General features: G+C 44.1%; 1 protein-coding gene across 1 annotated transcript in view; it reads right to left on the bottom strand.

Annotated features, from left to right (window-relative positions):
• ALK (ALK receptor tyrosine kinase) overlaps positions 1–24,954 on the bottom strand; it is a 2,590,648-nt gene that overhangs the window by 102,906 nt on the left and 2,462,788 nt on the right. Inside the window, exons 21-23 of the mRNA XM_069233821.1 lie at positions 13,084–13,174; positions 3,714–3,778; positions 188–317 (exon numbers count right to left, since the gene is read on the bottom strand). Coding sequence (XP_069089922.1) covers positions 188–317; positions 3,714–3,778; positions 13,084–13,174 — 286 coding nt within the window. The remainder of the gene's footprint in view (positions 1–187; positions 318–3,713; positions 3,779–13,083; positions 13,175–24,954) is intronic.

The following is a 24,954-nucleotide window of genomic DNA, read 5'->3' as shown; positions in this document are numbered from 1 at the left end:
ATTCACAAAATGTATACTCTATCGATTTCTGCAGCCCATGTGTAATGGAGATTCTCTAGATAGACACAATGCACAAAATGCACACTGTGCAGAAATGCAGCCATTCAGCAATTTGTTATGTGACAGAAATAGCGAATGTATGTATTCCCAGGAGCCCTCAGTATGACATGGAGAGTATCCTTCTTACCAGTCGAGGCCGTGTCTCCCTAAGGAAAGACTTCAGGTCCCCTCCAGCCATCAGCTCCAGCAGGATAAAGCGTGGCAGGGCCTGCAGACTCACTCCGATGCAGCGCACAATGTTCTGGTGGCTGAACTTGCTGGTGAGACAGACAAACTCTAGTCAGCACTACAAGTATTCATACAGAACATTTGCGTACTGTTGATGAGTATTACAAAGAATTGGGGGAACACATTCAGGGCCTTATTCTGAGTTCCCTGTTATTTCCATTGGTGATATCAAACCTGGTAAACACCAATACAGGATGCAATATTTACTAGTTGTGACATTATGAGTTATGCTCCTTGCAACAGTGGAACTGGCATTACCACATGTATTACCCTGTTCTTTGGTTTGAAAAATCAGAATGGTGTGGTTTCCCTGAAATAAAATCTGCCAGGTTTTTACCTGGTGAAAAAACGCAAGGGAAAAAAACAGTGGGTCAGTAAATTATCGCCAAATTCAGAATCCTGATTCAGATGCAAACTCCTATTTTTTATTTGAATACTGATTTACAGATAGGCAGAATGAGACATTGACTGACAGCATATTGCTAAATCATGAGGACTTCGGAAACAACACCACAGTAAAAACATATAATGATAAAGTATATGTTAAAAAAGTCTGCACATTGACGGGAAAAGCCTGAAAATCAACCAAACATATGACTCTCAGCAGACATACCAAACAGAAAAAATACAAAAGACCAGTCCAAGGGCTGCAAATGCCATTTCACCATGTACTAAAGAAATGTATACAAGATGTGACCAAAGCTGCAGATTAGGGAATTGTTTGCTGGTTTACCAGTGACAAAATAAGTGCCAGAGACCACACCAGGGGCCCACTACACCTTACCCCACCCATTGCCCCTGTCAGCTCAGACAATGACAGTACCAAAACAACTACAAACCATCACCTCGCTATCAGTGAGACAATTCAGACCATTTTAGGCTCTCAAAGGTATTACAGTGGCTTGGGAGGAAGGTATTAGTAATTTGTAATGTATTTGGAATTAATAAACAACTGTTGTTGTGTTCACCTTTAAATTTGACAAACACTTCCACCATGTGGCAGACTGTTATAAGTAGCACTGTTGACAAGTAAGTGCTGGTGCCGAGCAACTGAAACCATCGGCTCAAATTAAGCTCTGTGGTTTACTCATTCTGATCTGTTTTGTTCACCCTCTGGAATATTCTGGTGTTATGAACAGCCAGGGATCTGCCTCAAGATCAGCGACTTTCAAAAGCAGTCGGAAACCATTTTCAAAGTGGAAAATGTGTGTGAGGAGGTTGCAGACAGCGGTCAATGGGACTGCATGACTCAGATGTTACTTTGCATCGTGTCAAGGACAAGAGCTACAGTAACAACATTTTGTGTAAATGTGAATGCAGGGGAAGAGGCCTTCTGACCCGTGTCGACTTCCCGATCTGGATTTGCAGCATTTTACAAATATTTGGAGGGAATCATTCTTTATAAATGTTAATGAGCAAACATTTCTGTGATTCCCTCAGAAGGACCTTTCTGCGCTGTAATAAATAAGTCTAGAAGCCAGTGAAAAAATGCTTGGGTCAGGTTATAGATGCTGTGCAATCACAAAGTTTGAGATTCCAACCAACGTTCATAGACTTAGCCCTTTCTTATGTGACTTTAGGGGCAGAATCACAAAGTTACTACTATTTTGTGTGTGCCCTAGGAATTGTCCTAGCCCTAAACTGGCAGATTTTCCACCTGTGAAAATTCCAATGGTTTACGGTTAGGTTTAAGGTGCAAATTGACCTTAAGTTTTTATTTATTTCTCCACATGGAAAATAGTTTGCAGTTGGTTGGAGATATCCCTTCCCCCGCACCCCCTGAAAATATGGGAGAATTTAGGTGCTTTTCATACATTAGTTGTATAATGTACATCAAACACTATGGCCCTCATTACAACCCTGGCGGTCCAAGACCGCCAGGGCTGTTTTGGCTGAAGCACCGCCAACAGGCTGGCGGTGCTTCAGAGGGGATTATGACTGCAGCAGTAGCGCCGCAGTCGCACTGCCGGGGCCGGTGGTTTCCCGCCAAATTTGCCCCGGCGGTGATAATCCGCCAGGGCAGCGCTGCTTGCAGCGCTGCCCAGGGGATTACAAGTCCCCGACTGCCAGCCTTTTCCTGGCGGTTTGATGGAGAGAGGCTTGATGAAAGCTACACGGAAATCCAAGGTGAAAGCATTTAAAGTCCAGGGTCCACTTTACACCTGGGGGGAGTCAGGGCCTTTGCCTAGTCTCAAACCCTTCACTGCCTACTCATTAGCCACGCCTTGGATTACAGGGGTGATCAGGCTGTGGCAGGAGAATGGCTACATCGGCATGGCAGGGTGATCGCTGCTGAGCTTAGGTGCTGCCAGATGGCCATGCTCGGCTGCCTAGAAGAAACAGTGCTTTACGCAGAATCTCAGACCCTGGTGACTCAGAGGGATTCCTGCTGCAATGCCTTGTTTGTGTGGCGAGCCAGTGGTGAATCTCAGTGAACCTAGGGAGGATGTCATGGGGAGATGGCCAGCTCTGAGCTAGCGGGTTACCACCATCATTCTGCCACTCCCGGGCAGGTAAAAATCAAACAGCGAATTCTGCAACCGTATTCTTACATGGATGAGGCAGGATGGCAGGATGATGGTTGTGAAGGAGTAGGAAATACTGTTATTTGATTGGCAATAACCCGGCACCTATGGCCGTCTTATCATGAGACCTAATTCCTCCTTCTGTCAAAGTGAAAAACAAGGACAGTTCAATGTCTTCTTCAGGCTGCTGAGAAGGATTAATGGAAAGTCGTGCAAGGGGAGAGTCATCCATAGAATGTCAGTGTATGCAAAGACTAATATGAAGGAATCATCTATTTGAAAAATGTTCTCAATCTCCTTATGCTTTAATTGTTCAGTCTTCTAATTGTGCGCCGGAAAAGAAAGACATATCAATTTACACAATTTTCAAATGCAGATTAGGTTGTGAAACTATGATGAACCTGGAAGTGGAAAATTTGTCAAGTGGTCTAAGTATCTCAAGTGCATAAAGTCATTCAGTGCATGGTGCCAATGACACCCACCATCAAAAACTGAACAGCTTGAAAACCACCATCAAAACTGAACATATTGCGTTGAGGGGCAACACAATATGAAGAGTAAGGACGTCATGAGAAAGTAATGCAGGAAAAAAGAAAAAACTGAGAAGCAAATCATGTCCAGCAATACTTGCAATCGCTGCAACATCCCTTGGCACATCCGCTCGCCCCATCATTCCAGAACCATATCTACAAATAACAAAGCATCTCCATCAACAAGAAATCCCCCAGCTCACTCCAACCAATCAGACTCAGCACAGAAGACACACCCACTTCATGCTTTATGGCTTTGTCCTCTCACAACTCTCCTTGATGTACAACGTTAAGTTGCCCTTTAGCTAGGTTCAGGATATATAAATATAAACGCATGCATACATACATACATGCATAGCTATAAGGTTACCTGATGATAAGAGCTTCCATGAGGAAATCAAGCTCATCTTGCTCAGAACATACTTCCGGCAACGTCTAGGAAAAGAGCACAGAAAGGGTTTAGAACCAAGACACTGATCAGTTGAGGCCTGCAAGGGCTGCACAAAGCGTAGCTGATACCAACGTGTATTTAACTATAACAGAGTGAACTCTGGTGTTCTTTTGGTACTTCCAGTTGTCTGCAGAATTACAGATATATTCACAAGAAGAGCATAAGCATCAACATTTATTTTCCCATTATTTCACTTAAAGTTCACAAAACGGTCAGTCTATACAACTATATCAAAGAAACCGGAAAGAGGAGCCTCTGCCTTCAAAAGTTTGTTTTGTTTATAAAACTGTTCTGTAGGTTACTCCCTCTGGATCTGTCGAAGCGAATGTTCCCTCATTTAACTGGTGCATAGCATCAGACAAATGAAAGCTGATGCTCAATCACCAGATAATAAAGATCCTAAGCAGGGCACAAGCTCTTAAAAAAGAAGTAGGGGAACTAACCAAGTTAGACAGTATACAAGTGACATCATGGTGCATGATATCACAGCATGTGACATCATGGCACGTGACATCGCAAATGGCATCACAGGAAGTGACATCACAAGGAATGACATCTGATCTTAACCTCACACATGTTTAGCAGGTCTATACAGAGTACCTTTGACAGAATTACCAGATTTAACAAATTAGATTTTGCATTTGGGGTTGTGCCCAAAAAGTGCCAACCCTGATGCAAAATCAGGGCCACAATTTCAATTTTTTTAAAAAAAAATATCTGCCACAAGGATATCGACACAAGGAGAAACTTGCCAATAAATGTGTTCTGCTTAATTGGTTGTAAAGACTGCATTTAAAAAAATCTTAAGGGGTCAAGGCATCTGCTGCAGAGAGCTTTGTATGCCCTGTAAATCTCAGAGAAATAAATACAATATTGGTAAGATAACTCTGGTGGTTAACACATTGGCTGGAAAGATGTGTGTCCTGTCTAGTCCCAGTTTTGAATCAAAGTAGCATAGAGGGTTAATGCAAAGCACATCATGACAGATTTTATTTTATGTTGATAACTAAGTGGTCTACTGCTTTTAACATGGAGATCCTTTTGTTACTTGCAGTTCATAAGTTGTAACAGTGAGCTATGAAGGAAATGCGACTCCTACAACTTGTAACACTCTTATCCAATGTAACACATCCTGTACATAGATTTACACTTGTATTACTTATTGTATAATGTGTACATATGACGTACAGTGCTCTGACACCCTGCGCTGGGATACGTAGTGCTATAAAAGAAATAAAACAAAATAGGGATATTTAAATTGCTATTTGTGTAAATACAGGAACAGACCAACCATATCTGCCATTCTTATGCGTTCATATCTCTTAAATCCAGGGACTGACCAAAGTCAAAATCATGCCTCTCTTAAGTACCTGTGAAGTCACAACAAGCCCTGCACCTTTGTTTTCCTTCCATTGTATTTGCAGGTAGGTGTGAAGCTCCAGATAGCTCCAGCAAGAACAAAAGGAGGCCTGATGGCCACTTAACTTCTGCCTTTGTTTTGGCTGCATCTCGAATTTAAAATAAAAAAGCTCTCTCCTTGCCACCCGCACAGTGCTGCTCAGAAGAAAGCAGACAAAGTGCAGGCGCTGCTGAATGCATCTCAGTGTTCAAACATTCCACTGGGACGAATTCAGCATATTACAGTGCGGAACAACTACTTGGCAGGGTGGACGGTGTCCACCTCATGAAAATGGTGGGTGGACACCGTGCACCTGCATGTACCCCTGACTTGTGCCCTTATCCTAAATGACACAGATGGTCCCAGCGGACCCACAGCATGATTTTGTTGAGGTGTGAAGGGTGTCTGCTCCCTACCAAGGAAGACGGTGGGGCTAAGTTGTCAATGCCTCGGCAGTGGTAATCTGCACTTCTGCTCCTGTGGAGGGCCCTGAAGCCCCTCACAAGGGTGGGACCAGTGTTTTTCATTGCACACAATTTAGTGAGAGGCTTACAGGACCCCCACTGGTTGTAGAGGCATGGGGACATGTGTATCTAAACATGGATCAGCAGGTGATCAACGGGTGAACTCAGTGATCAGTTCATGCCGTATGTCACTGAGAAGAGCTTGTGATGCAGGGGGCGCATCATCTTGTTAATGTGGCAGACAGTCTGGGGCCCTCATTACGAGACTGGCGGTCTTAGGACTGCTAGCCTCGTGATGGCGGTTGGACCACCGCAGACAGGGTGGTCCGACCGCCCCATTATGACCCTGGCTGATCCGCCACGGTCATACCGCTGACACAGACAGGCTGCAGCCAGCCCGCAGCCTGGCGGTCTCGGCTGTTGTAATCCTCCAAGGCAGCACTGCATGCAGCCCTGCCCTGGGGATAATGAGTCCCTATCTGCCAGCCTTTCCACGGCTGTAAACACCGCAATGGAAAGGCTTGTGTAATGGGGGTATCGGGGGCCCCATGCACAGCTCCATCGTGTATTTCACTGCCTGAATTACGGGTAGTAAAATGCGCTGCACATGCTCCTGCCCCCGACACACCTCAACATTGCCAGAGGCTCGATTATGAGCCGGCCTTAATGTTGTGGTGAGTTTTCCGCTGGGCCAGCGGACGGAAACGCTGTTTTCATCCACTGGCCCACAGGAAAACTCCTAAAAGTGCGGGATGATGGCACCCGCGGCTTCGGCGGTCTTTAAAAAAGACCACCGAAATCATAATGAGGGCCCTGGTCTGGAGCCCGGCACTTCCAGTGAGGAATGATCCAAGAAGGCTGCCAGGTGTCCCTCTTAGGCAACTATTTAAGATTTTCTGAGGGACACAAATCAATCGTGCTCAATTTGTTAATATTTCTTAAGTCATTCCATAAATATTTATCTAACACATTTTTCATGATACTCAGTCGCTTCTCTAGGACCACACAATCAACAGTTGATCCAATTTTATTACATGCTCAGTCTCTGTCACCTCAGAGTCACTCCCTTTTAATATTGCATAAGTGCATTGCCATCTCGGTTCTATTTATAAACAGTTTACCAAAACTTATATTTGAACCATCATTATATTAGCAGCGTATCACATTCTTAAAAAAATAATGACCACAAAACTTCTCATTGGTTCTAAAGGAGTAGAAAGGGGCCAAAAACGCTCAAAAAATCTCTTACCATTTGTAACCTTGGCATAGTGTCTGAATGCATTTAACAAAGTCTTGTGGCAAAACCAAATTGTTCCCAAAATGACCACCTTATTTATAATAGGCGTTCCAAAATGGCCGTCACCATGGCAGCTGTGTTCTATGACTTCTTTGTCAGAGCACCTGCTCAACTCTATAGTATCTCTGGCATACAATCACTAGCGGCTCACTACTTCACACACTTTATAATAAGAATTTTTCTTCCAGTTCATAAGAGTTCCATCTAAAATGCTGATTCGTTAATAAGCAAAAATAATACATGCAAACCTGGCTATTATTATTATTACCCATTAAACACTTTACATACAATAGCGCTGTAATGATAGACCAAACTCTCAGTTTTGTAATTATTTCTCCTTTCAAAATATTTTAAACAAAACGTTTCCACATATCTCTATAACTTCTATTTCGATATGTTTGCCAGCATCCACCTGCACAGGAAGTGACATCATTGCATTTTCACACCCTTCACAGCACTCCCCAAGGTGTCCATCGCTCGAGCATTCTAAGCTAAGGGTGACCACGACAAGGGCATCACCTGTTTAGACTGGAAGGACTTGGGGCCACAACCCTTGCTGCGGAAGTAAGCCACCCACCATTGTGTCTCTAAAACACCATTAATCTCACCAAAACTGTGCAACCATACTCACTATACTCACACATCTAACACCAACAACCTCATCCACATACCCACTCACTAGAAAGCACACACCTACAGCACACTTTCTTCAACTCATGCTAATCAAAACATACTTAGCATTATTCAGGCCTCCAACACCATCAGGCACCAGAACCTAGACATACTCTTTTCACCACAGAACCCTGGTTCACAATCTCCTCCCCCACACATTCTTTTCTTCCCTGTCAATACAGCATCCAGCACTTAGACCACACTTACAGAACTGGAGGGGTACTCGCAGTCATGCACTAGCCAATGTGCCCCTGCACCATCTTCAATATGGCCACACCTACGTTTTTAGACGTCCCCCAACCACTTTCCTCCCTTAGTGTGCAACACATTCTCCTTTCATCTGATCTGCAGACCACTGCAAACCCACAAGCAATTCATAGAAGAAATATCAGGCCTCCTCACCTCTGTATTTATCTAACACTGCTCCCTCTACCTTGCTAAGAGACTTCAATCTGCCTAGTGACACCTGCACCAAAACTTTAAAGGAAGCCCTCAAGCCTCTACTCAACACCCTAGGGAAAAAGCAGATCACCAAACCAATTATCTCCAAAGTCAACACACCGGAACTCATCTGGCCTGCATCTTCCAGCATCACATGCCTTCTGGACTGGTACAATCATCTCTACCACAGATGCCAGTTCCCCACATAAAGAGTAGCAGAAACTTATCTTCCAGTCCATCAAGGACACCCATCTAGATGAACTCAAAGAAGAACTACTCAACCTACTGAGACACTTCCAGCCCTCAACATGTCAACATCCTTTTCATAATCTACAACACCACTTTGAAGAGTCACATAGAACATTGCTTCTCTGAAAACAAGCTCTTCTATGCCATAGCGGTCAGCACCTTGGTAGATCCAAAAACTTGCCAGACACAAGCTTGCCAAATGTAGACAGAAGAAGAAATGGAGAACTTCAAAATGCCAGAGGACCTAACCCTTGTGAAAATAATCTGCCCCAACCGTAAAACCATCATCACTTCAGATAAAGCCACCTACTACAAGACAATCTTCATCAGAGCAATTAAAATAAGCAAAATTATTTTAAGGCTGTATAACACCATGCCAACCCCATCCCAGAGTTTGTTGTCACACCAGCAGCTGACTGAGGCATGCCATCAACCTTTTCTTTATAAAGAAAATCAACAAAATCAGATCTAACATTACTAATTCAATATAATCCACCCCATTACCTATACTTGAATGTCAGATCCTTCAACACTATCTTACGCACAGATCTTTCCAACATTCGAAACTGATGAAAAACAATGTGCTTCCCTCCTCCATCATCGAATCCTTGCAAGGAAAAGAGCTCACGCCACTTTTCAACATTGTCAAAGCTGTGGCAACCCAAGGTTTCTCCACGGGCAGCCTCAAAATCAGACATGTATTTGCGTGCTGAAAAAACTTACACTTGCCAACTTCAATCATACAACTCACCTCCCATTTATTGGGTGAATCATCAAGGAGGCAGTCACAACCCAGCTACAAGAGAAAAGTAGAAAGAATGACTTGCTTAAAGACTGTCAAGCGGGTGCAAACCATGCTGCAGTATTGAAACAGCCATTCTCTTTGTAGCTGATGATGCCCGCTTCCTCAATGTTGCTGAGTAGAAACCTTTTCTTCCTGGAGAAGACTTTCAAGCACTAGTTCTCTCTTAAATGGATGGAGTTAACTCCCTACTCAATGGCATCCTAGTCACCATAGGCGCTCACCTGAAAGGCATCCTTCAAGCAGAAGCATGGCTTATTAACGGGCCTGAAGAACTCTGACCACATCACTCTCACGCTAAAGGATCAACAATGGCTCCCCCTACGGATCTAAACCATCTTGAAGAACATCTGGATCTCTAACTAACCCCTCTACACGAAGACCTCTGTTTACCTACCTAATAAACTAGGACTATCTGGAGGTCAGTGCCAGAGAAGGTGCACCCACCTTGCCAGATTATAAACTACAGGAAGGAGAAAACAAGAAAGTAAACCTTCTCAGCCTATGTCATCAAACAGAACCTACCCTCCTACAGTTCAGGAAGAAACTGAAAACAAATCACTTCTGACTGCTCATCTCTTTCACTAGTTCTACCTCCTCTCTCTAGCACATCCCTCTCCATATAGCCCACCCAGGGCTTGCCCCTGTACATTATTCTGTCAGTAGTCAGCTAGACCTATGCTTTAGACATAGCAAACACATACAGACATACATACATCGACAATGAGATTGGAAAAGTCAGTTATCTTATGTGTGATAGTAAAAGTGACCACTGGAGGAAGCTTTAGAACCAAAAATGAAAACAAAAATAGGATCAGTTAGTCACATTTTATGCTGGTATACTTCAATGATTCAATATGCCTGAAGCTCTTCTAGGGAACTTCAGCTACTGCACCATGTGAGAGAAAGACCCAACTTCCTCCTCAGCCGGTTCAGCAGTGGTAGAAGCGTTCTTCACCACTCAAGCCAAGGCCCCAGCACAGTTCTCTGCTCCCAGTGGTCTGGTGGTTCTTCTTTCAAGGTGGCATTCTTCAGCCTTTTATCTCCCTGAGGTCACAGGAGGCTAAATAGTATGATCCTTGAGAGCAAGTAAAAACATGGAGAAAATAGGAGTGTGTGTCCAGACCTTCATTCTCATCTAGACAGGCAAAGCAATAGGGTCTTCCTCTTCTGGGGTTCTACAGCCCAGTTAAGTTGTGAGGAACCAAGTGGTGGAGAGCAGCATATTCCAAAGGCCACGTTAGTAAGTGATTGGAGATATCTCTTGGTCTAATCCCATGCCCAAACCAGTCTATATTATTAGGGCAGCATGTTTAAACAAACCCAGCTAATCTATTTGGGAGGGCCTTTCAAAAAGATGGAACCATGTTGCTAGAGTGAAGAGATTGGAAGTCCACCCACAGGCTGCCTTATTAGCATATTTAAAACAAGCATTGACAAAGCCAATAGGTCTGCCGTTGTATGCATGCCCTTTTGCTTTGTCAATAATTGTTTTGCTTTGTCATGGTTTTTTCAAAACTTTATTGTTGAAAAGGTGCTGGTCCTCGTCAATCCCAAAACACCATTGGCTAAAAGAAAAAAAAATGTTTTGGTCTCAAAAAAACACATGTTGCCATAGTAGTTCCTGGCACTAAAAGTACCGTATTTATCGGCGTATAACACGCACTTTTTCTCCCTGAAAATAGGGGGCAAATGATGTGTGCGTGTTATACGCCGATATAATGTTACGTTTTTTTTTTCTGAAACTTCCTCTTAAAATGAGGTGCGTGTTATACGCCGGTGCGTGTTATACGCCGATAAATACGGTAACTACTTTGTATGTAGATGTACTTCTTGGGGAAGAACTGAGTTACATTAGCCAGTGGCTTAAGTGGGCTGACCTGTTAACCCATGCTCTGAACTGTAGTGGGAGAAAGACAACAACAGACTGATGGATTGAAAATGCTGGCTGACCATATTAGTAAATATATCGGCCTATAATTTTACCAAAATCAAAACGTCTTGGCTAACACCAGTTTTAATACGTATGTGCAAATCCAACAATCTGGCGTTGCCATCCAGTCTTTAGGCTTTGTCGGTGCTTGTTTACTTTAATCATACTTTTTCAAAACTTTATTGTTGGGAGGCTGCCAGGTCCTCGTCGATCAAAAAAGGAACATTGGTTAAACACAAAAATATCATTTGTTCTCAAAAAGCACACATTGATATAGCAGTCCCTAGCACTTGAAGGGAACAATTTTGAATAAGGATATGCTCTTTGTGAAAAGGCAGGATTCGGTTACTCAGTGTATTTAGTAAATGGCTGAATGCTGTGTGCTGTAGAGGGCAGAAGAAAAATGTGAATGACACAATAACAGATCAAAGGATGAAGAAGGCTCACTGCAGGCCGGTAGTAGTAGGTGTATTACACATACAACTTTAGTAAAATTAGAAGGTTTTGACAAACACTGGATCAAAAAAATGGCCAACGTTTTCTTTTGATGTAGGTCTGCTGCCATTTTTCTCACAGCGGCTTAGGGCTGCAATAGTTATGATTTTAAACTCTCTTTGGAGCTGGAGTGAAATGTTCATTGCAGCTTGTTATGTTATGTAGACTTGTAGAGTGCATCACCCGGGAAGGTATCCTGGCGCTGAGCAGGTGAGGACCTAGCCAAACTAAGGGCCTAATATGACTACTCGAAAAGCCAGGTCTTCAACTTCTTGCAGAATTCAAGAAGTGAGGAGGAGGAGGCTCTCATGTGTAGTGACAGGTAATCCCACGCTTACGGAGTGATATGGGGGCTCGGCCACTAGATCTGGTTTTCCGTATGTGGAGGATGTGTGCAAGTAGGAGTACGAATGAGCAGAGGTGTTTGGAAGGTTTGTGAAAGCAGATGCGATTACAGAGGTATGCTGGACCAGTGTTGTGCAGTGCCTTAAAGGCGTGGGTGACGAGTTTGAATTGTGCTCGTTTGTGCATGGGATGCCAGTGGAGCTACTTCAGGCGAGGTGTGATGTATATTCTGGCCATCAAGTTCTAAGTGGTCTGGAAACTTCTGGTGAGTTTTCTATCGATCCCTGCATAAAGGGTGTTCCTATAGACCAGCTTGCTTGTGACCAGGGCATGCATGACGGTTTTTCTGGAGGTGATTGGGAGCCATTTGAACATTTTCCTCAGCATCTTCCAAATATGGAAGCATGAGGCAGTGACTGAGTTGACTTAAGAGATCATGTTGGGTTTGCTTTGATGATGATCTTGAGGTACTTGGTGTTGTTGGTTATAGCTCTTTTGGTCACCAGGTGGAGTCCCATGGTTAACTGCTGTTACCAAAGATCACAATTTTGGTCTTGTTGGTGTTCTGCTTTAGACAAGTGGTCTTCCTCTTTTTCAGTCATGCAGGCATTAAACTTGATCCAGCACTGGGCATCTTGTCCGTGAGTGAGTGAATGAGTTGTGTGTCATTGGCTTATGCAACATTTAACTTTTACATCACTGGCATACTGCCTGAGCCATTTGCCTTGCTTAAAAAATGAATACGTCAGTTGAGAATACCTAATATTTCACCATGTTTAGGGATCAGAGCACATGCACTGAGAAAAATTAACAGTATTTGAGTTCCCAGATTCAAAATATGCCAGTACATCCTGTTCTATTAAAGCCATAATGCAAGTAGACCATGAGAAAACATGTGTTTCCCAACAGAAAATCAGAATACCAATGAACAATAAATAGTCATTATTCAGCCTAGAAATATTTGTTAATATTGAGGGCAACTTACAAAGACAAGGGTTTCTGGGTGCGAAGATCAACAAACATATAGACGGCAAAGCAGAATAAACAGAAACAGATTCTGTAGTTGAGGTTTAATGGATATATGTAGGCAGACCATATTCCAGTAACAATAGCATAGCATATCTAACATAACACATCATAATATTATAATTTCCACACAAGATGAAGCAGAGGGCAGTTTAAAGGTACTTACTTTCACAGCCACCTTTAAAGGATTGGAATCATTAGCATTCGTAAGCACCTGCCCTTCGTACACCTCGCCAAATGCCCCATGGCCCAAACCCCTGTAGAGCAAAACAAAAGAGTGTTATTGTATGGCTAAGGCATGAAGCAGCGTAGCAAGGGTGCCATGAGTCCTAATGCAAACAAGGAAACTGGCCCCCCACCCAGGCGCAGCTCGTGGCACGGAGAAGGGGCAGGAGTCCCTTGGCGGAGGTAGGGTATCAGGGGAAGACAACAAACAGAGATATTAAATAAAAAAAAACACTTACCTGATTCCCCACCGCCATAGTGCCGCGCCACTCTTCTGCTTCCACTGCAGGCACAGGCTCCCAGCCTGCCCTGCAGCCAATCGAAAGCTGCTCTCCTGTTGCTGGCAGCATAAAAGCAGTGTTCGGATTGGCCAGAGTGCCCTGGCTAGGCGCTCCCAGGCAGACTGAGAGCCTCTGCCTGCTCTCGCCAACCTGGCAACACAGTGCCGGGTTGGCGAAAGCCCGGTGCGCATGTGTGTTTGGCTGGCCAGAGACGGCCCCCCAAGCAGACGTGCAATGATGGGAGTGCTGTGCACTCCCCCTCTGTCCCTGTCATGGCCCCATGGCCCCGCCCCCTGAAAAAAAAAAATATTAAACGCTGTTTATATTTTTCAATTTGAGGCTGCTGTTGCTGGCATGGGAGTGGCGCTCCTCCACTGCTCCCGCCCCAAGTTTTGAAGTAAAATAAAGCTGTTATTGGGGTGAAATGAGTACCTTAGACTCATGGGCTCAGGCACCGGGTGCCACTGCACCTGCTGCTTAATTGAAAGCTAGACACGTACTTAGTATCCAGGTCTATTTCTGATCTACCACTGTTATTAGTTCCTCACGTCGTAAATAGAATACCATTAAATTGGGTGATAGTAACATCTGTTGCTTGTAGTGCTTAAGAAACTCTAGAAGCGTTGTGTAAAATGTTATTGTTATTTAAAATGTGTGATATCCGTCATACCAAGACACATTCTTGATGAGACTACTTCTGTATGGCATCGACTGCACTGTGCTGGCAGGATACCAGCCCTATGCCCTTGTCAATGGGGACATTGAACGTGAATTATAGTGACAGCTCACTATTTAGTATCTCCGACAGTATCCTTGTGCGTTCGCTGGCAAAAATAAATTTCCAACTTCAGCATTATTTTCACTTACAAAATTCACATTTTTAAAACAAGAAGACAGGAACTTCTAGTATAAACCATTCCTTAACTTTTTTTTACCACAGAAGAATCTCGTGTTAAGCGTGTGCTGAGTAGAACATACCCAGAATTTATATGGTACATAATCAGTAGGGAGGGAGAGTTTATTACACAGGTTTCCTTTGTTTGTATGTATATTAGATAGTACTGCCTGCCACTTGCAGCACCTTGAGAAGGTATACAAAAACACAGGAGCGCGTCCCTCCTTAAGAGGCTAAGTAATGTAATACTATCCACGGCTGTGAAATAAGAAACAAGCGTAGAAGGATGTAATAGCGACATCTAGTGGTTTACCATACAGTAACAGCTTCAGAAAGTCTATCGTGTCAGAAAAAAACAAGCACTGGCAAATGCACTAGATTGCGCCAATATAATTAATAATATGTGTTTTATTGTAACTGTTAACTTGGTGAGCAGTTGTGCAACATAAGTTAAAGAAACTCCATAAAAGTGTTATAACTTGTTTTTTGGAAAAAAGTGATATATTGTACTGTAACTGGTGGTGATATAAAGCGCTCCTGTACCTTTCGGTGATGTGAGCGCTATTTAAAACTGACCCTAAAATAAAATTGTGAATGCAGAGGCGATTAGTTGCCTGTGTGCTTGTATGAAGTATCTGGTGGTAATATAAAGGCTCCTGTACCTTTGGGTGATGTTGGCACTATATAAGAGCACCCCAAAAATTAATTAATTAAAAACATGTTATATAGCATTTATTTAATTAATGTTCAATGAATGTTTTCTCACTGACTAAGGAATCACAAATAGTTTGTTGCAGGTTGTACTACAATTCGATACTTTATATGCTTTTCCTATTGTTTGTACTATTAATATTTTTTGGCCATGAATTGTGGATGTTCTTCCCGATTTAGAATGCTGAATGTGATCTAGTGTGTGTGAAGGATAAATGTAATTAATGTACTGGTTAATGTTTTTTTGAACTAAAAAAAGATATAATAAAAAGATTGAAACAAAAAAAAATGTGTCCATCTCGTATGTAGCTGTTTCTCCATGTATGAAGTAATCTGTCTCTCTTTGTGTGTATGCACATCTGTCTACATGTATCAGTATGTCTACCTACGCATGTATATGTCCATCTACTAGTAAATGGCTGTGTTAATCTTGGTGTGTACGTATGTGATGTTATGCAGATTTGTATAACGCACTCTACCCAGTAGGGTATCTTGGCACTGTTCGTACTGTTCTGAGTGCCTTTGCCAACATATCTACATGCCTATAATCCACTGCTTATCTCTATGTGCAAGCTACTTGTTTGTTTAGAACTATCTATTTATTTCTTTGTGTGTCGATCTCTTTTTTCTTAACCTGATATGCACCTTGTGTCCGTGTCCTTTCTCTCAACTGAGAAACAAAGGCTGTGTATTCCGCAGATCGGGTTTAAAGAGAAAAACTATGTGGCTCAGAGAGTTAGCCTCTGACATCTGGTGTGATCTGCTGCATGTCTTGAACTGGCAAAGCGAAGACAACTCAGCCTCTCATCCTTGCATTGTTGCTAAATCATATACTATTAAACGGTGTAATAATACCACTGGTTTTCAATAGCACAATATGCTAGTGTTTAATTTCTGCCAAATTAGTGCAGAAATTTTGGTTTTTGTGAACTGGAGGGAAATTACAGTGCCTGTATTGCTGTGCCTCTGAAAAAACATTTTGTTTGACAGTCAAGAGCAGTCTGAGATCCTAAGGAGCTCTACATCAGGTATCATTAGGTCATCAACTCTAATTTTTATTTTGCATTATGATGCATATAAATTAATATATTTCTTTAGTTTTTGCTCCCAGAATTAAAGTCAAAACCAGGACTGAATGCAAATTGACAGCTCAGCGTAGCGTGGCAAGAGAAAGAGGGCAATATTTTGCTAAGTTCTCAAGTTTTCCAGGTCCATGTTTGAGCAGCTAATCTTTGCAGGGTTCTTTGTTTGCATAATTGCACAGAAGTCATGAGTTCATAATGTGATACACAGGATTCCAAATAGCAGAATGCGAAAAAATAGATACTGACCTGGGTGAGCTACTCGTGTATGGGTCTGGGAAGCTTGAAAGTTTTGTGATGTTCAGTTACTTTATTGGAAGCATCAGGCCAGAAGATAGCTTGAGTACAGACTAGATAACCTCTTGAACAATGCAGTTGTTGCTTTGTTCTTTCCACATACCCGACAATTATGTGAAAACGGCAGGAGGAAGAAAGGGGAAGGTATACTGATGACACTGTAAGGCTACAGTGCTACGCTGTTCCTGTCTGAGATGCCTGGACCCAGATGGTCAAGTTCTGCTTCTATAGCTGCCCTCTGTACTTCCGCTTTGTCTATCTTTGTCAGACTTCATCAACCGACACACTCCCACCCACATATAAATGCACGTGCCTGCTTTCTGAGAGGCAGATATCACGAGTAATAGCGTTATGGTACCACACTAGTGGGAGCTAGCGATCTATAAACACATTAATAAAGATAGGCCGAGACAGCGAGAAAAATCTGATGGACAGCTTTGTGTCCTGCGTCGAGCTCTTAGTTCTGATACGTCTATGTATACATCATCACCTGCACTCAACTGCAACAAGTTCCTAGCAGGAACATTAATCACAAGAGGTACCTTTACATTTTAATTGCTTTCTGAAGGCTGGGCGCACAAGGAACTCATCAGCAGGTGCTTTTAAATCGCCAGTTTCTAAGTTATTGCTAAACACAGCTCTCCCCTGAGGTCAGCGCCCCCAATCCAGGTCAGCACACAGTGGGACCGCACCTCTCGTGGCCATGCTTCTGAGAATTGTTAACTTCATACTCCTCAAAAGTAATTCAGGTGAATTGCATTTGACTGCAGACAAGGAAGTTATTTATGAAATGAATCCTACTGTATGGCCAGAAATGCCATATTCCACTCATAATAAAATGATATCTAAAGTGTCACTCCTCGTGCATTGAAAAGCCACACCTGAGCACACTGAAACATGGTAGAATGTCACACAGAAGCAAGCTGAAAGCTTGTCACCTATGGAGACAGCACAGAGGTTCCTATACACGGACGTCAGGAACACCATTCTAAATCGTGCCACAGTGTCACTAAACACAGAGACGTATAGTCAATGGGAGAAGATGTGGCGTAAAGGTCAGAGCTGTCGACGTTGGAACAGGGAAACCCAGTTCGAGTCTTTGCGTCGGCTGCTGGTGCTTGCAATAAAAAATACTAAATTAGTATTTAGTTATGATTTTTATAGAGCTTGATAATACCCAGGGGTTTTCTGGTGCTAACAGACAAAAGGAGGCAAGGAACAATCTTGCTCTGGTTTTAGCCAGGCTCTCAAGGGCTTCCTGAGCTGGGCACAGGCCAACAGAGAGAGAGATCCAAAGGGAGGCCACATGAAAAGAAAAAGTGAGCCCATTTTGGTGAGATTTCTTGATCTCAGGCACATAAAGAAGTGGAGCACAGAGGTCACAAAAGGATATATTGAGTACAAGCTGTGGGAAATTTGAAGTTATCTGTGGCATTCTAGTGATGTTCTGAATCGGTGATTTGGAATTGAGAGACAGTTCAAGCTGTAACACTTCTGTTCCGAATCAATTAGACGAATATAGAGGAGGACCACCCAGATGAATCTGCTTGTGCTAAAACTCTTGATGAACTTCGGAGTTCTATTGACTGGAATCACTCTCCTTCACACATCCGGACTTCCTGAGTGCAAAAAGGGCATGTTCAGAACACATGCTGTTTTTTGCCTCTGATGGAGCCATTCGCTGTTCACTGCCCAGCAGCCTCTCTGTAAGTGGCACAGATGAACATCGATCACACACTGCTTGCCCACATAAGGTGTGCAAAGTGGCGAACAGTAGCAAACACCCAGAAAAGATACGCAGAAAACATCTGGGGCTCATGCAGAATCCAAGACAAATGCGGGGACATCATAAAAAAAACACACACACAAACAAAACAAGCATAAATAATGCAGTGCTCCTGGTCTGTGTGTTCATGGCCTACAACAATTCTAATTTCTATCGGCCTCACTTCAGCTCTTTCTTCCACGAGCCTTGTTTACAGTCTGAGAGCCGTGCTCACTTTTCATAAGCTTCGAAGAGGGCAGTATCATCGCCTTATGGGGGGGTGCCGTGTCGCGCCTGTGATGTAATGGTGTCGCGATCACTACCGATAGGAGATTGTTTAAGAGGGGTGTTTTGTGATGACCCCTCTAGTGTGTTAATATATGGACATGGCCTGAGGGTCACGTGAGTTAAGGTAATATAGGTGGCGCAGTCCCTCGGGCGTGGTCTCAGTGCATGCCGAGTAACGCAGCACCGGAGCACGCCCGGGCGCCCTGAAAGCCGACATACATGTTTATCGTGAGTGCAAGTAATTCATTATATTGGCATTATAAGAATGGAGCTGCCGCGTCCCTGAAGCCCTACTACTTCACACTGGCGACGAGGGTGCTCACCGGCGCTCCGATGACGCAGCGACCGCTCACCTCACTTCCGGGCGTGCGGTCTCGTGCCGCTCGATGAGTGCTGGAAGTCTCGGATGATGACCTCATTAGAAGTTCTGAGTCAACTTGGGAGACTGGGAGTCCTGAGTCCCCAGATCCCAAAGATAACTCAGGTACTAAGTGTAACGCTCACTTCTCACCATCCCAGAGAACTTTGGGGGCACCGTACGAGTTGAGAAGGAACACCCCTCCCTCGACTCGTTTGCGAGATTATCTTCTCTGAATGTTTCGTATTCCAGTTGTAGTACAGTTTGGACTATATTCATTTTTGTTTGTGTTTTGGGAGGGATGTAATGTCGCGCCCGTGATGTAACAATGTCGCGATCACTACCAATAGGGGATTGTTTAAGAGGGGTGTTTTGTGATGACCCCCGGTGTGTTACTAAATGGACGTGGCCTGGGGGTCACGTGGGTAAGGGTAATAAAAGTGATGCGGCCTCTTGGGGGTTGTCTCAGTGTATGCCGAGTAACTGCAGCACCGGAGCATGCCCGTGCAGCCTGAAAGCCAACATACATGTTTATTGCGAGTGGGTGTAATTCATTATATTGGTGCACTACAAGAATGGTGCTGGTGTGTCCCTGAAGCCCTACTACTTCACAGGGAGTCCAAGCTACTCTGCTGGATTGGCGAGAGAGCACTTTACGCATAAATTTAATCTTCTTGAATCGCAGCAAACAAGACATTACCAGCCTTACAAACTGGTACCGGAGCAGAGCTAACAAGCATAGGGTTGAAGGAATGAACTATACCAAGAAGGTTGGTGGCAGTTCCACAGCACAGTCCGTGATTGGGTCTGACGGGACAAGCTGAACGCCATTGCTTAGTTTACATATTTGGAGTCCTGAGCTATTATCGGTTTTGATGGTGAAACCCGGCAATTTTAGTACTGATTGGGTGCATTTGTCATATTGTATGTTAGTACATTGCTGCTGAATTGTAAAGATAATTATATAATTCATCCTCAGTTACTAAGTTCCTGAAATCGAGACACGTGAAAAAACGGGGGTTGATACTTTGTAGAGCGGAAGAAGCTCATCACAGAGTGTGTCCGTCATGGGGCTGCGGGCGGGTGAGCATGAGCAAATACAAGCATTGGCAGACTCAACATGTCTCGGTTTGAGGCACTGATGACTTGAAAATTAAATGGAAAGCATGTTAGGATGATGGTGTTAAGCAATGCAGAGGGCATGGACAAGAAAAACAATACCAGGTCCGTGGGGGAGGGAGAGGAAGCTGATGTCACAGCCTAGAACAGGACTGCCATTGTGTCAATAAAAAACACACAACCCAGTCTAGAAAAGGTGGACCAAAAGCCGCAGAAAAAGTACCTCTGCCCTGGAATTAACATCCCCGCCTCCCCGAACAGATTAGCGCCTATCCTTTGAAGTGATGGCCAGTATTCTAATTATTCCTGTATGTCTTCCTGGAAGTGTTTGTATTTCTGTGTTTCCAGAGAAATAACTCCCATTCTCATAAACATGCAGCCCACAAACACGCTTAAAATGCGTGCTGCTACGAGGAGAGGTCAGACAAACAAGCACGCATGAAATGTGTGCAGCACCAGGGAATTTAGATAAAGGGCCAAAAAAAATGTTTGACAAAAGTGAATGAATAGGAACACTTGGGCCATGGGTACTGATAAGAAAAGCACAAGAAGAACAACAGCAAATAGCATGTGACAACTAACAGGATAGTAAGAAAAGTAAGTGGCAAGCACATGAAGCAATGAAACGTGAGGGCAGGATTTAAGCCCCTTTTAAGATTCATGTTAAATAAATGGATTTCACAAGCACAGCGCAACCGCTGTGCAGGCCACTGGGCGAAAAGCTAAATTATCCTCTTGGTATACAACTATTTCTGAAAATTTCTTTAGTTCATTCATCATTAACGTTATGCAAACTACCAGGACTTGTAGAAGTCTTGGCATCAGAAGAAAAAAAATGAATCCAGAGACAGCCAGCACAGAAACCGAATAGTGGAGGACAGAGGCAGTCCCTTGATTGGATGCAACTTTGAGAATGGTCTTTGAATCTGACAAGAATCTACGGCGATCTGCTCATTCCGATTGCTGCATTAGGAGCTGAGAAAGAGCCCAGGATTTATCTTCAGTCATCACACATGAGCTGTGTTCCAATTCTCCATTGTTATAGTTAGGGTGCTTTTTACATCTTGCTACAAAATAACAACAGGAAAAAATGTGTCCATATAGAGAGTAACTTGTTACTATATTATTACAAAAAGGCTGCTTTTAACATTGACTTAGCCTAAGTGCCTTTTATAAAATACTCTGTATCTTATTACCCGCCTTAACTAGTTCTCACTTCTTACATTTTAGAGGAAATACAACTTGCATTTATCATGTCTGTTAGACCTGACAGCCTTAGGGTAGTCACCCCTAACTTTTTGCCTGCCTCCCTCCACTTTTTGGACACTGTTTTTGCTGGTTTATAGACTCTGCGCACTTTACCACTGCTAACCAGTGCTAAAGTGCATATGCTCTCTCCCTTAAAACATGGTAACCTTGAATCATACCTGATTGGACTATTAATTTACTTATAAGTCCCTAGTAAGGTGCACTTTATGTGCATAGGGCTGGTAAATTAAATGCTACTAGTGGGCCTGCAGCACTGGTTGTGCCACCCACTTAAGTAGCCCCTTTTTCTTGTCTCAGGCCTGCCATTGCAAGGCCTGTGTGTGCAGTTTCACTGCCACCTCGACTTGGCATTTAAAAGTACTTGCCAAGCCTAGAACTCCCCTTTTTCTACATATAAGTCACCCTTAATGTGGGCCCTAGGTAACCCCTAGGGCAGGGTGCTGTGTAGGTAAAAGGCAGGACATGTACCTGTGTAGTTATATGTCCTGGTAGTGTAAAACTCCTAAATTCGTTTTCACACTACTGTGAGGCCTGCTCCCTTCATAGGCTAACATTAGGGCTGCCCTCATACACTGTTGAAGTGGCAGCTGCTGATCTGAAAAGAGCAGGAAGGTCATATTTAGTATGGCCAGAATGGTAATACAAAGTCCTACTGACTGGTGAAGTCGGATTTAATATTACTATTCTAGAAATGCCACTTTTAGAAAGTGAGCATTTCTTTGCACTTAAATCCTTCTGTGCCTTACAATCCACGTCTGGCTGGGCTTGGTTGACAGCTCCTTGTGCATTCACTCAGACACACCCCAAACACAGGGTACTCAGCCTCACTTGCATACATCTGCATTTTGAATGGGTCTTCCTGGGCTGGGAGGGTGGAGGGCCTGCTCTCACACAAAGGACTGCCCCACCCCCTACTGGGACCCTGGCAGACAGGATTAAACTGAAAGGGGACCTGGTGCACTTCTTAGCCACTCTTTGAAGTCTCCCCCCCTTCAAAGGCACATTTGGGTATAAAACAGGGCCTCTGCCCTACCTCATCAGACACTTGCTGGAGAAGAAACCTGAACCAGAAACTACATCCTGCCAAGAAGAACTGCCTGGCTGCTCAAAGGACTCACCTGTCTGCTTTCTACAAAGGACTGCTGCCTTGCTGTTGCCCTGCTGCCTTGTTGAACTCTTGTCTGGCTGTGAAAGTGCTCTCCAAGGGCTTGGATAGAGCTTGCCTCCTGTTCCCTGAAGTCTCAGGACCAAAAAGACTTCTCTCTTTGAGTTGGACGCTCCGTGCGCTGAAAATTTCAACGCACCGCTGGTTCCGCGGCGAGAAAAACGCTGATCAACGCGACGCTCTTGGGACGATCGAAAATCCGACGCACGGCCTCGCAAGGACAACGCCGCCCGACCTCTAGAGGAGAAATCGACGCGACGCCTGCCGTGAGATCGTAATTTCAACGCGCAGCCCCGCAGATCGACATCCAGAGGAGAAATCGACGCGACGCCTGCCGTGAGATCGTAATTTCGACGCGCAGCCCCGCAGACCGACGCGCAGCCGGAGAACAAGTAGGAAAATCCACACACAGACCCGGGACATCTGGTAATCCCCGCGATCCACAGAAAGAGACTGTCCGAGCGCCGGAAAACGACGCCGACTTCCCCGCGTGGAAAATAACGACGCAAGTCCGTGTGTGCTGGGGAGAAATCGACGCACACACCCTTTTTCCACGCACCTCTTCTCTTGTGGCCCTCTGAGGAGATTTTTCCACTCCCAACCAGGTACTTGTGCTTAAAAGAGACTTTGTTTACATTCTAAAGACTTAAGACACTTTATATCACTGTACTGTGATATTTCTACAATTTTCCATTGCAACTTTATTCTTTTTGACCTACAATTATCCTGATAAATATTCTATATTTTTCTAAACACTGTGTGGTGTATTTTTGTGGTGCTATATGGTGGTATTGTATGATTTATTGCACAAATACTTTACACATTGCCTTCTAAGTTAAGCCTGACTGCTCGTGCCAAGCTACCAGAGGGTGGGCACAGGATAATCTTGGATAGTGTGTGACTTACCCTGACTAGAGTGAGGGCTTTTGCTTGGACAGAGGGTAACCTGACTGCCAACCAAAAACCCCATTTCTAACATTGGTGATCAGCGGTGAGGATAGGACTTGTATTTGTGCAGTGACATACAGTAGCTAAGTATTTCACTACCTACCCACAGTTGAAGGTCAACTTGGTTTTTATCTCTTTTTGAAAAACCCGATTCTTTTCCTGACAATTTTCAAAAACTAAATCCTCACTCAACATGTCTCTGACTGGGTCTCAGACAGGGGACTTTGACCTAGTCCAGTTGGATGCATATACGGTCAAACAACTAAGAGGATTCTGCAGGGCATTGAGGGTACCCACCCAAGGGGCCTCCAGAAAGGAGGACTTTCAAGTGGCGCTGAGGGCCTGGGCAGAAGCCCATTTAGAGGATGATGAGGAAGAGGAGCCAGAACATGGTCCCTCAGAGGAATTTTCACTATCGGTAGATGGTGTTACCACTGCAATTGTGCACCCTTCCAGACCAGGGAGCAGTGTCTCCATGCAAAGCCTGACCGCAGAGGAAAGGAGAGAGGAAAGGGAGTTCCAATTGCAAATGGCAAAACTGAAAATTGAGGCTCAACAGGAGGAGAGGAGGGCAGAGAGAGAAGCCAAACAAGCTGAGGCTGAAAGAGCAGCCAAACAGATTGAAGCTGAAAGAACAGCCAAACAAATTCAAGCAGAAGCTGAGAGGGCAGCCAAACAAGCGGAAGCTGAAAGAGCAGCCAAACAAGTGGAAGCTGAAAGAGCTTTGGCTGAAAAGAAACTATTGTTGGCTCATGAACTGAGTCTCAAGGAGCTGGAGATCAAGGCAAGACAGTCTGAATCCAGCAATAATGGTGGCAGCATACAGACAGGACCTGCTGGAGAAAAGAAGGTTCGTATACCCAAAAATGTGGTGCCCAGTTTTGTGGTGGGAGATGACATAGATAAATGGTTAGCTGCTTATGAAGTTGCACTAAGGGCTCATGAGGTTCCTGAAGGGCCATGGGGGGTAGCTATGTGGGGTTATGTGCCGCCATTGGGGAGGGACACACTTCTCACATTGGATCCACCGGATCAAAACACATACCCACTTCAGAAAGCCACTTTACTTGCCAAGTTTGGGCTGACCCCTGAGGGATACCGTCAGAGGTTCAGGGACAGCACCAAACAAACCACACAAACATGGGTAGATTTCTTTGATTTCTCCAGTAAGGCACTGAATGGATGGGTGCGGGGCAACAAAGTAGCAGATTATAAAGGTTTATATGACTTGATTCTGAGAGAGCATATGCTTAATGTTACTTATACAGATTTGCGCCAGCACCTAGTGGATAGTAAGCTGACTGATCCCAGGAAGCTTGCTGAGGAGGCGGACCTCTGGGTTAGCACCAGAGTGTCCAAAAAGGTACCTGGGGGGGACTCCCACAAAGGTGGTCAGGGTTCCCAACAGAAGAAAGAGGGGGGAGATAAACTTACAGATAAGGAACTCTCTAAAGGCCCCCAAAAGAATTCCCAGGGAGGGGGTGGCAACCCTTCCTTTTCCAAATTTGGGAAAAAGCCAGGGACATTTGACAAGTCAGGGAAATCTAGCCCCAAATGCATGGAGTGTTACCAGTATGGTCACTACAAAGGCGATCCACAGTGCCCCAAGAGGACACCGTCCACTACCGGACAGG

The sequence above is a fragment of the Pleurodeles waltl genome, chromosome 5, assembly GCF_031143425.1.
Source record: "Pleurodeles waltl isolate 20211129_DDA chromosome 5, aPleWal1.hap1.20221129, whole genome shotgun sequence".
Classification (NCBI taxonomy): domain Eukaryota; kingdom Metazoa; phylum Chordata; class Amphibia; order Caudata; family Salamandridae; genus Pleurodeles; species Pleurodeles waltl.
The sequence above is the reverse complement of the archived record's forward strand: the minus strand, read 5'-3'. Positions and strand labels throughout refer to the sequence as shown.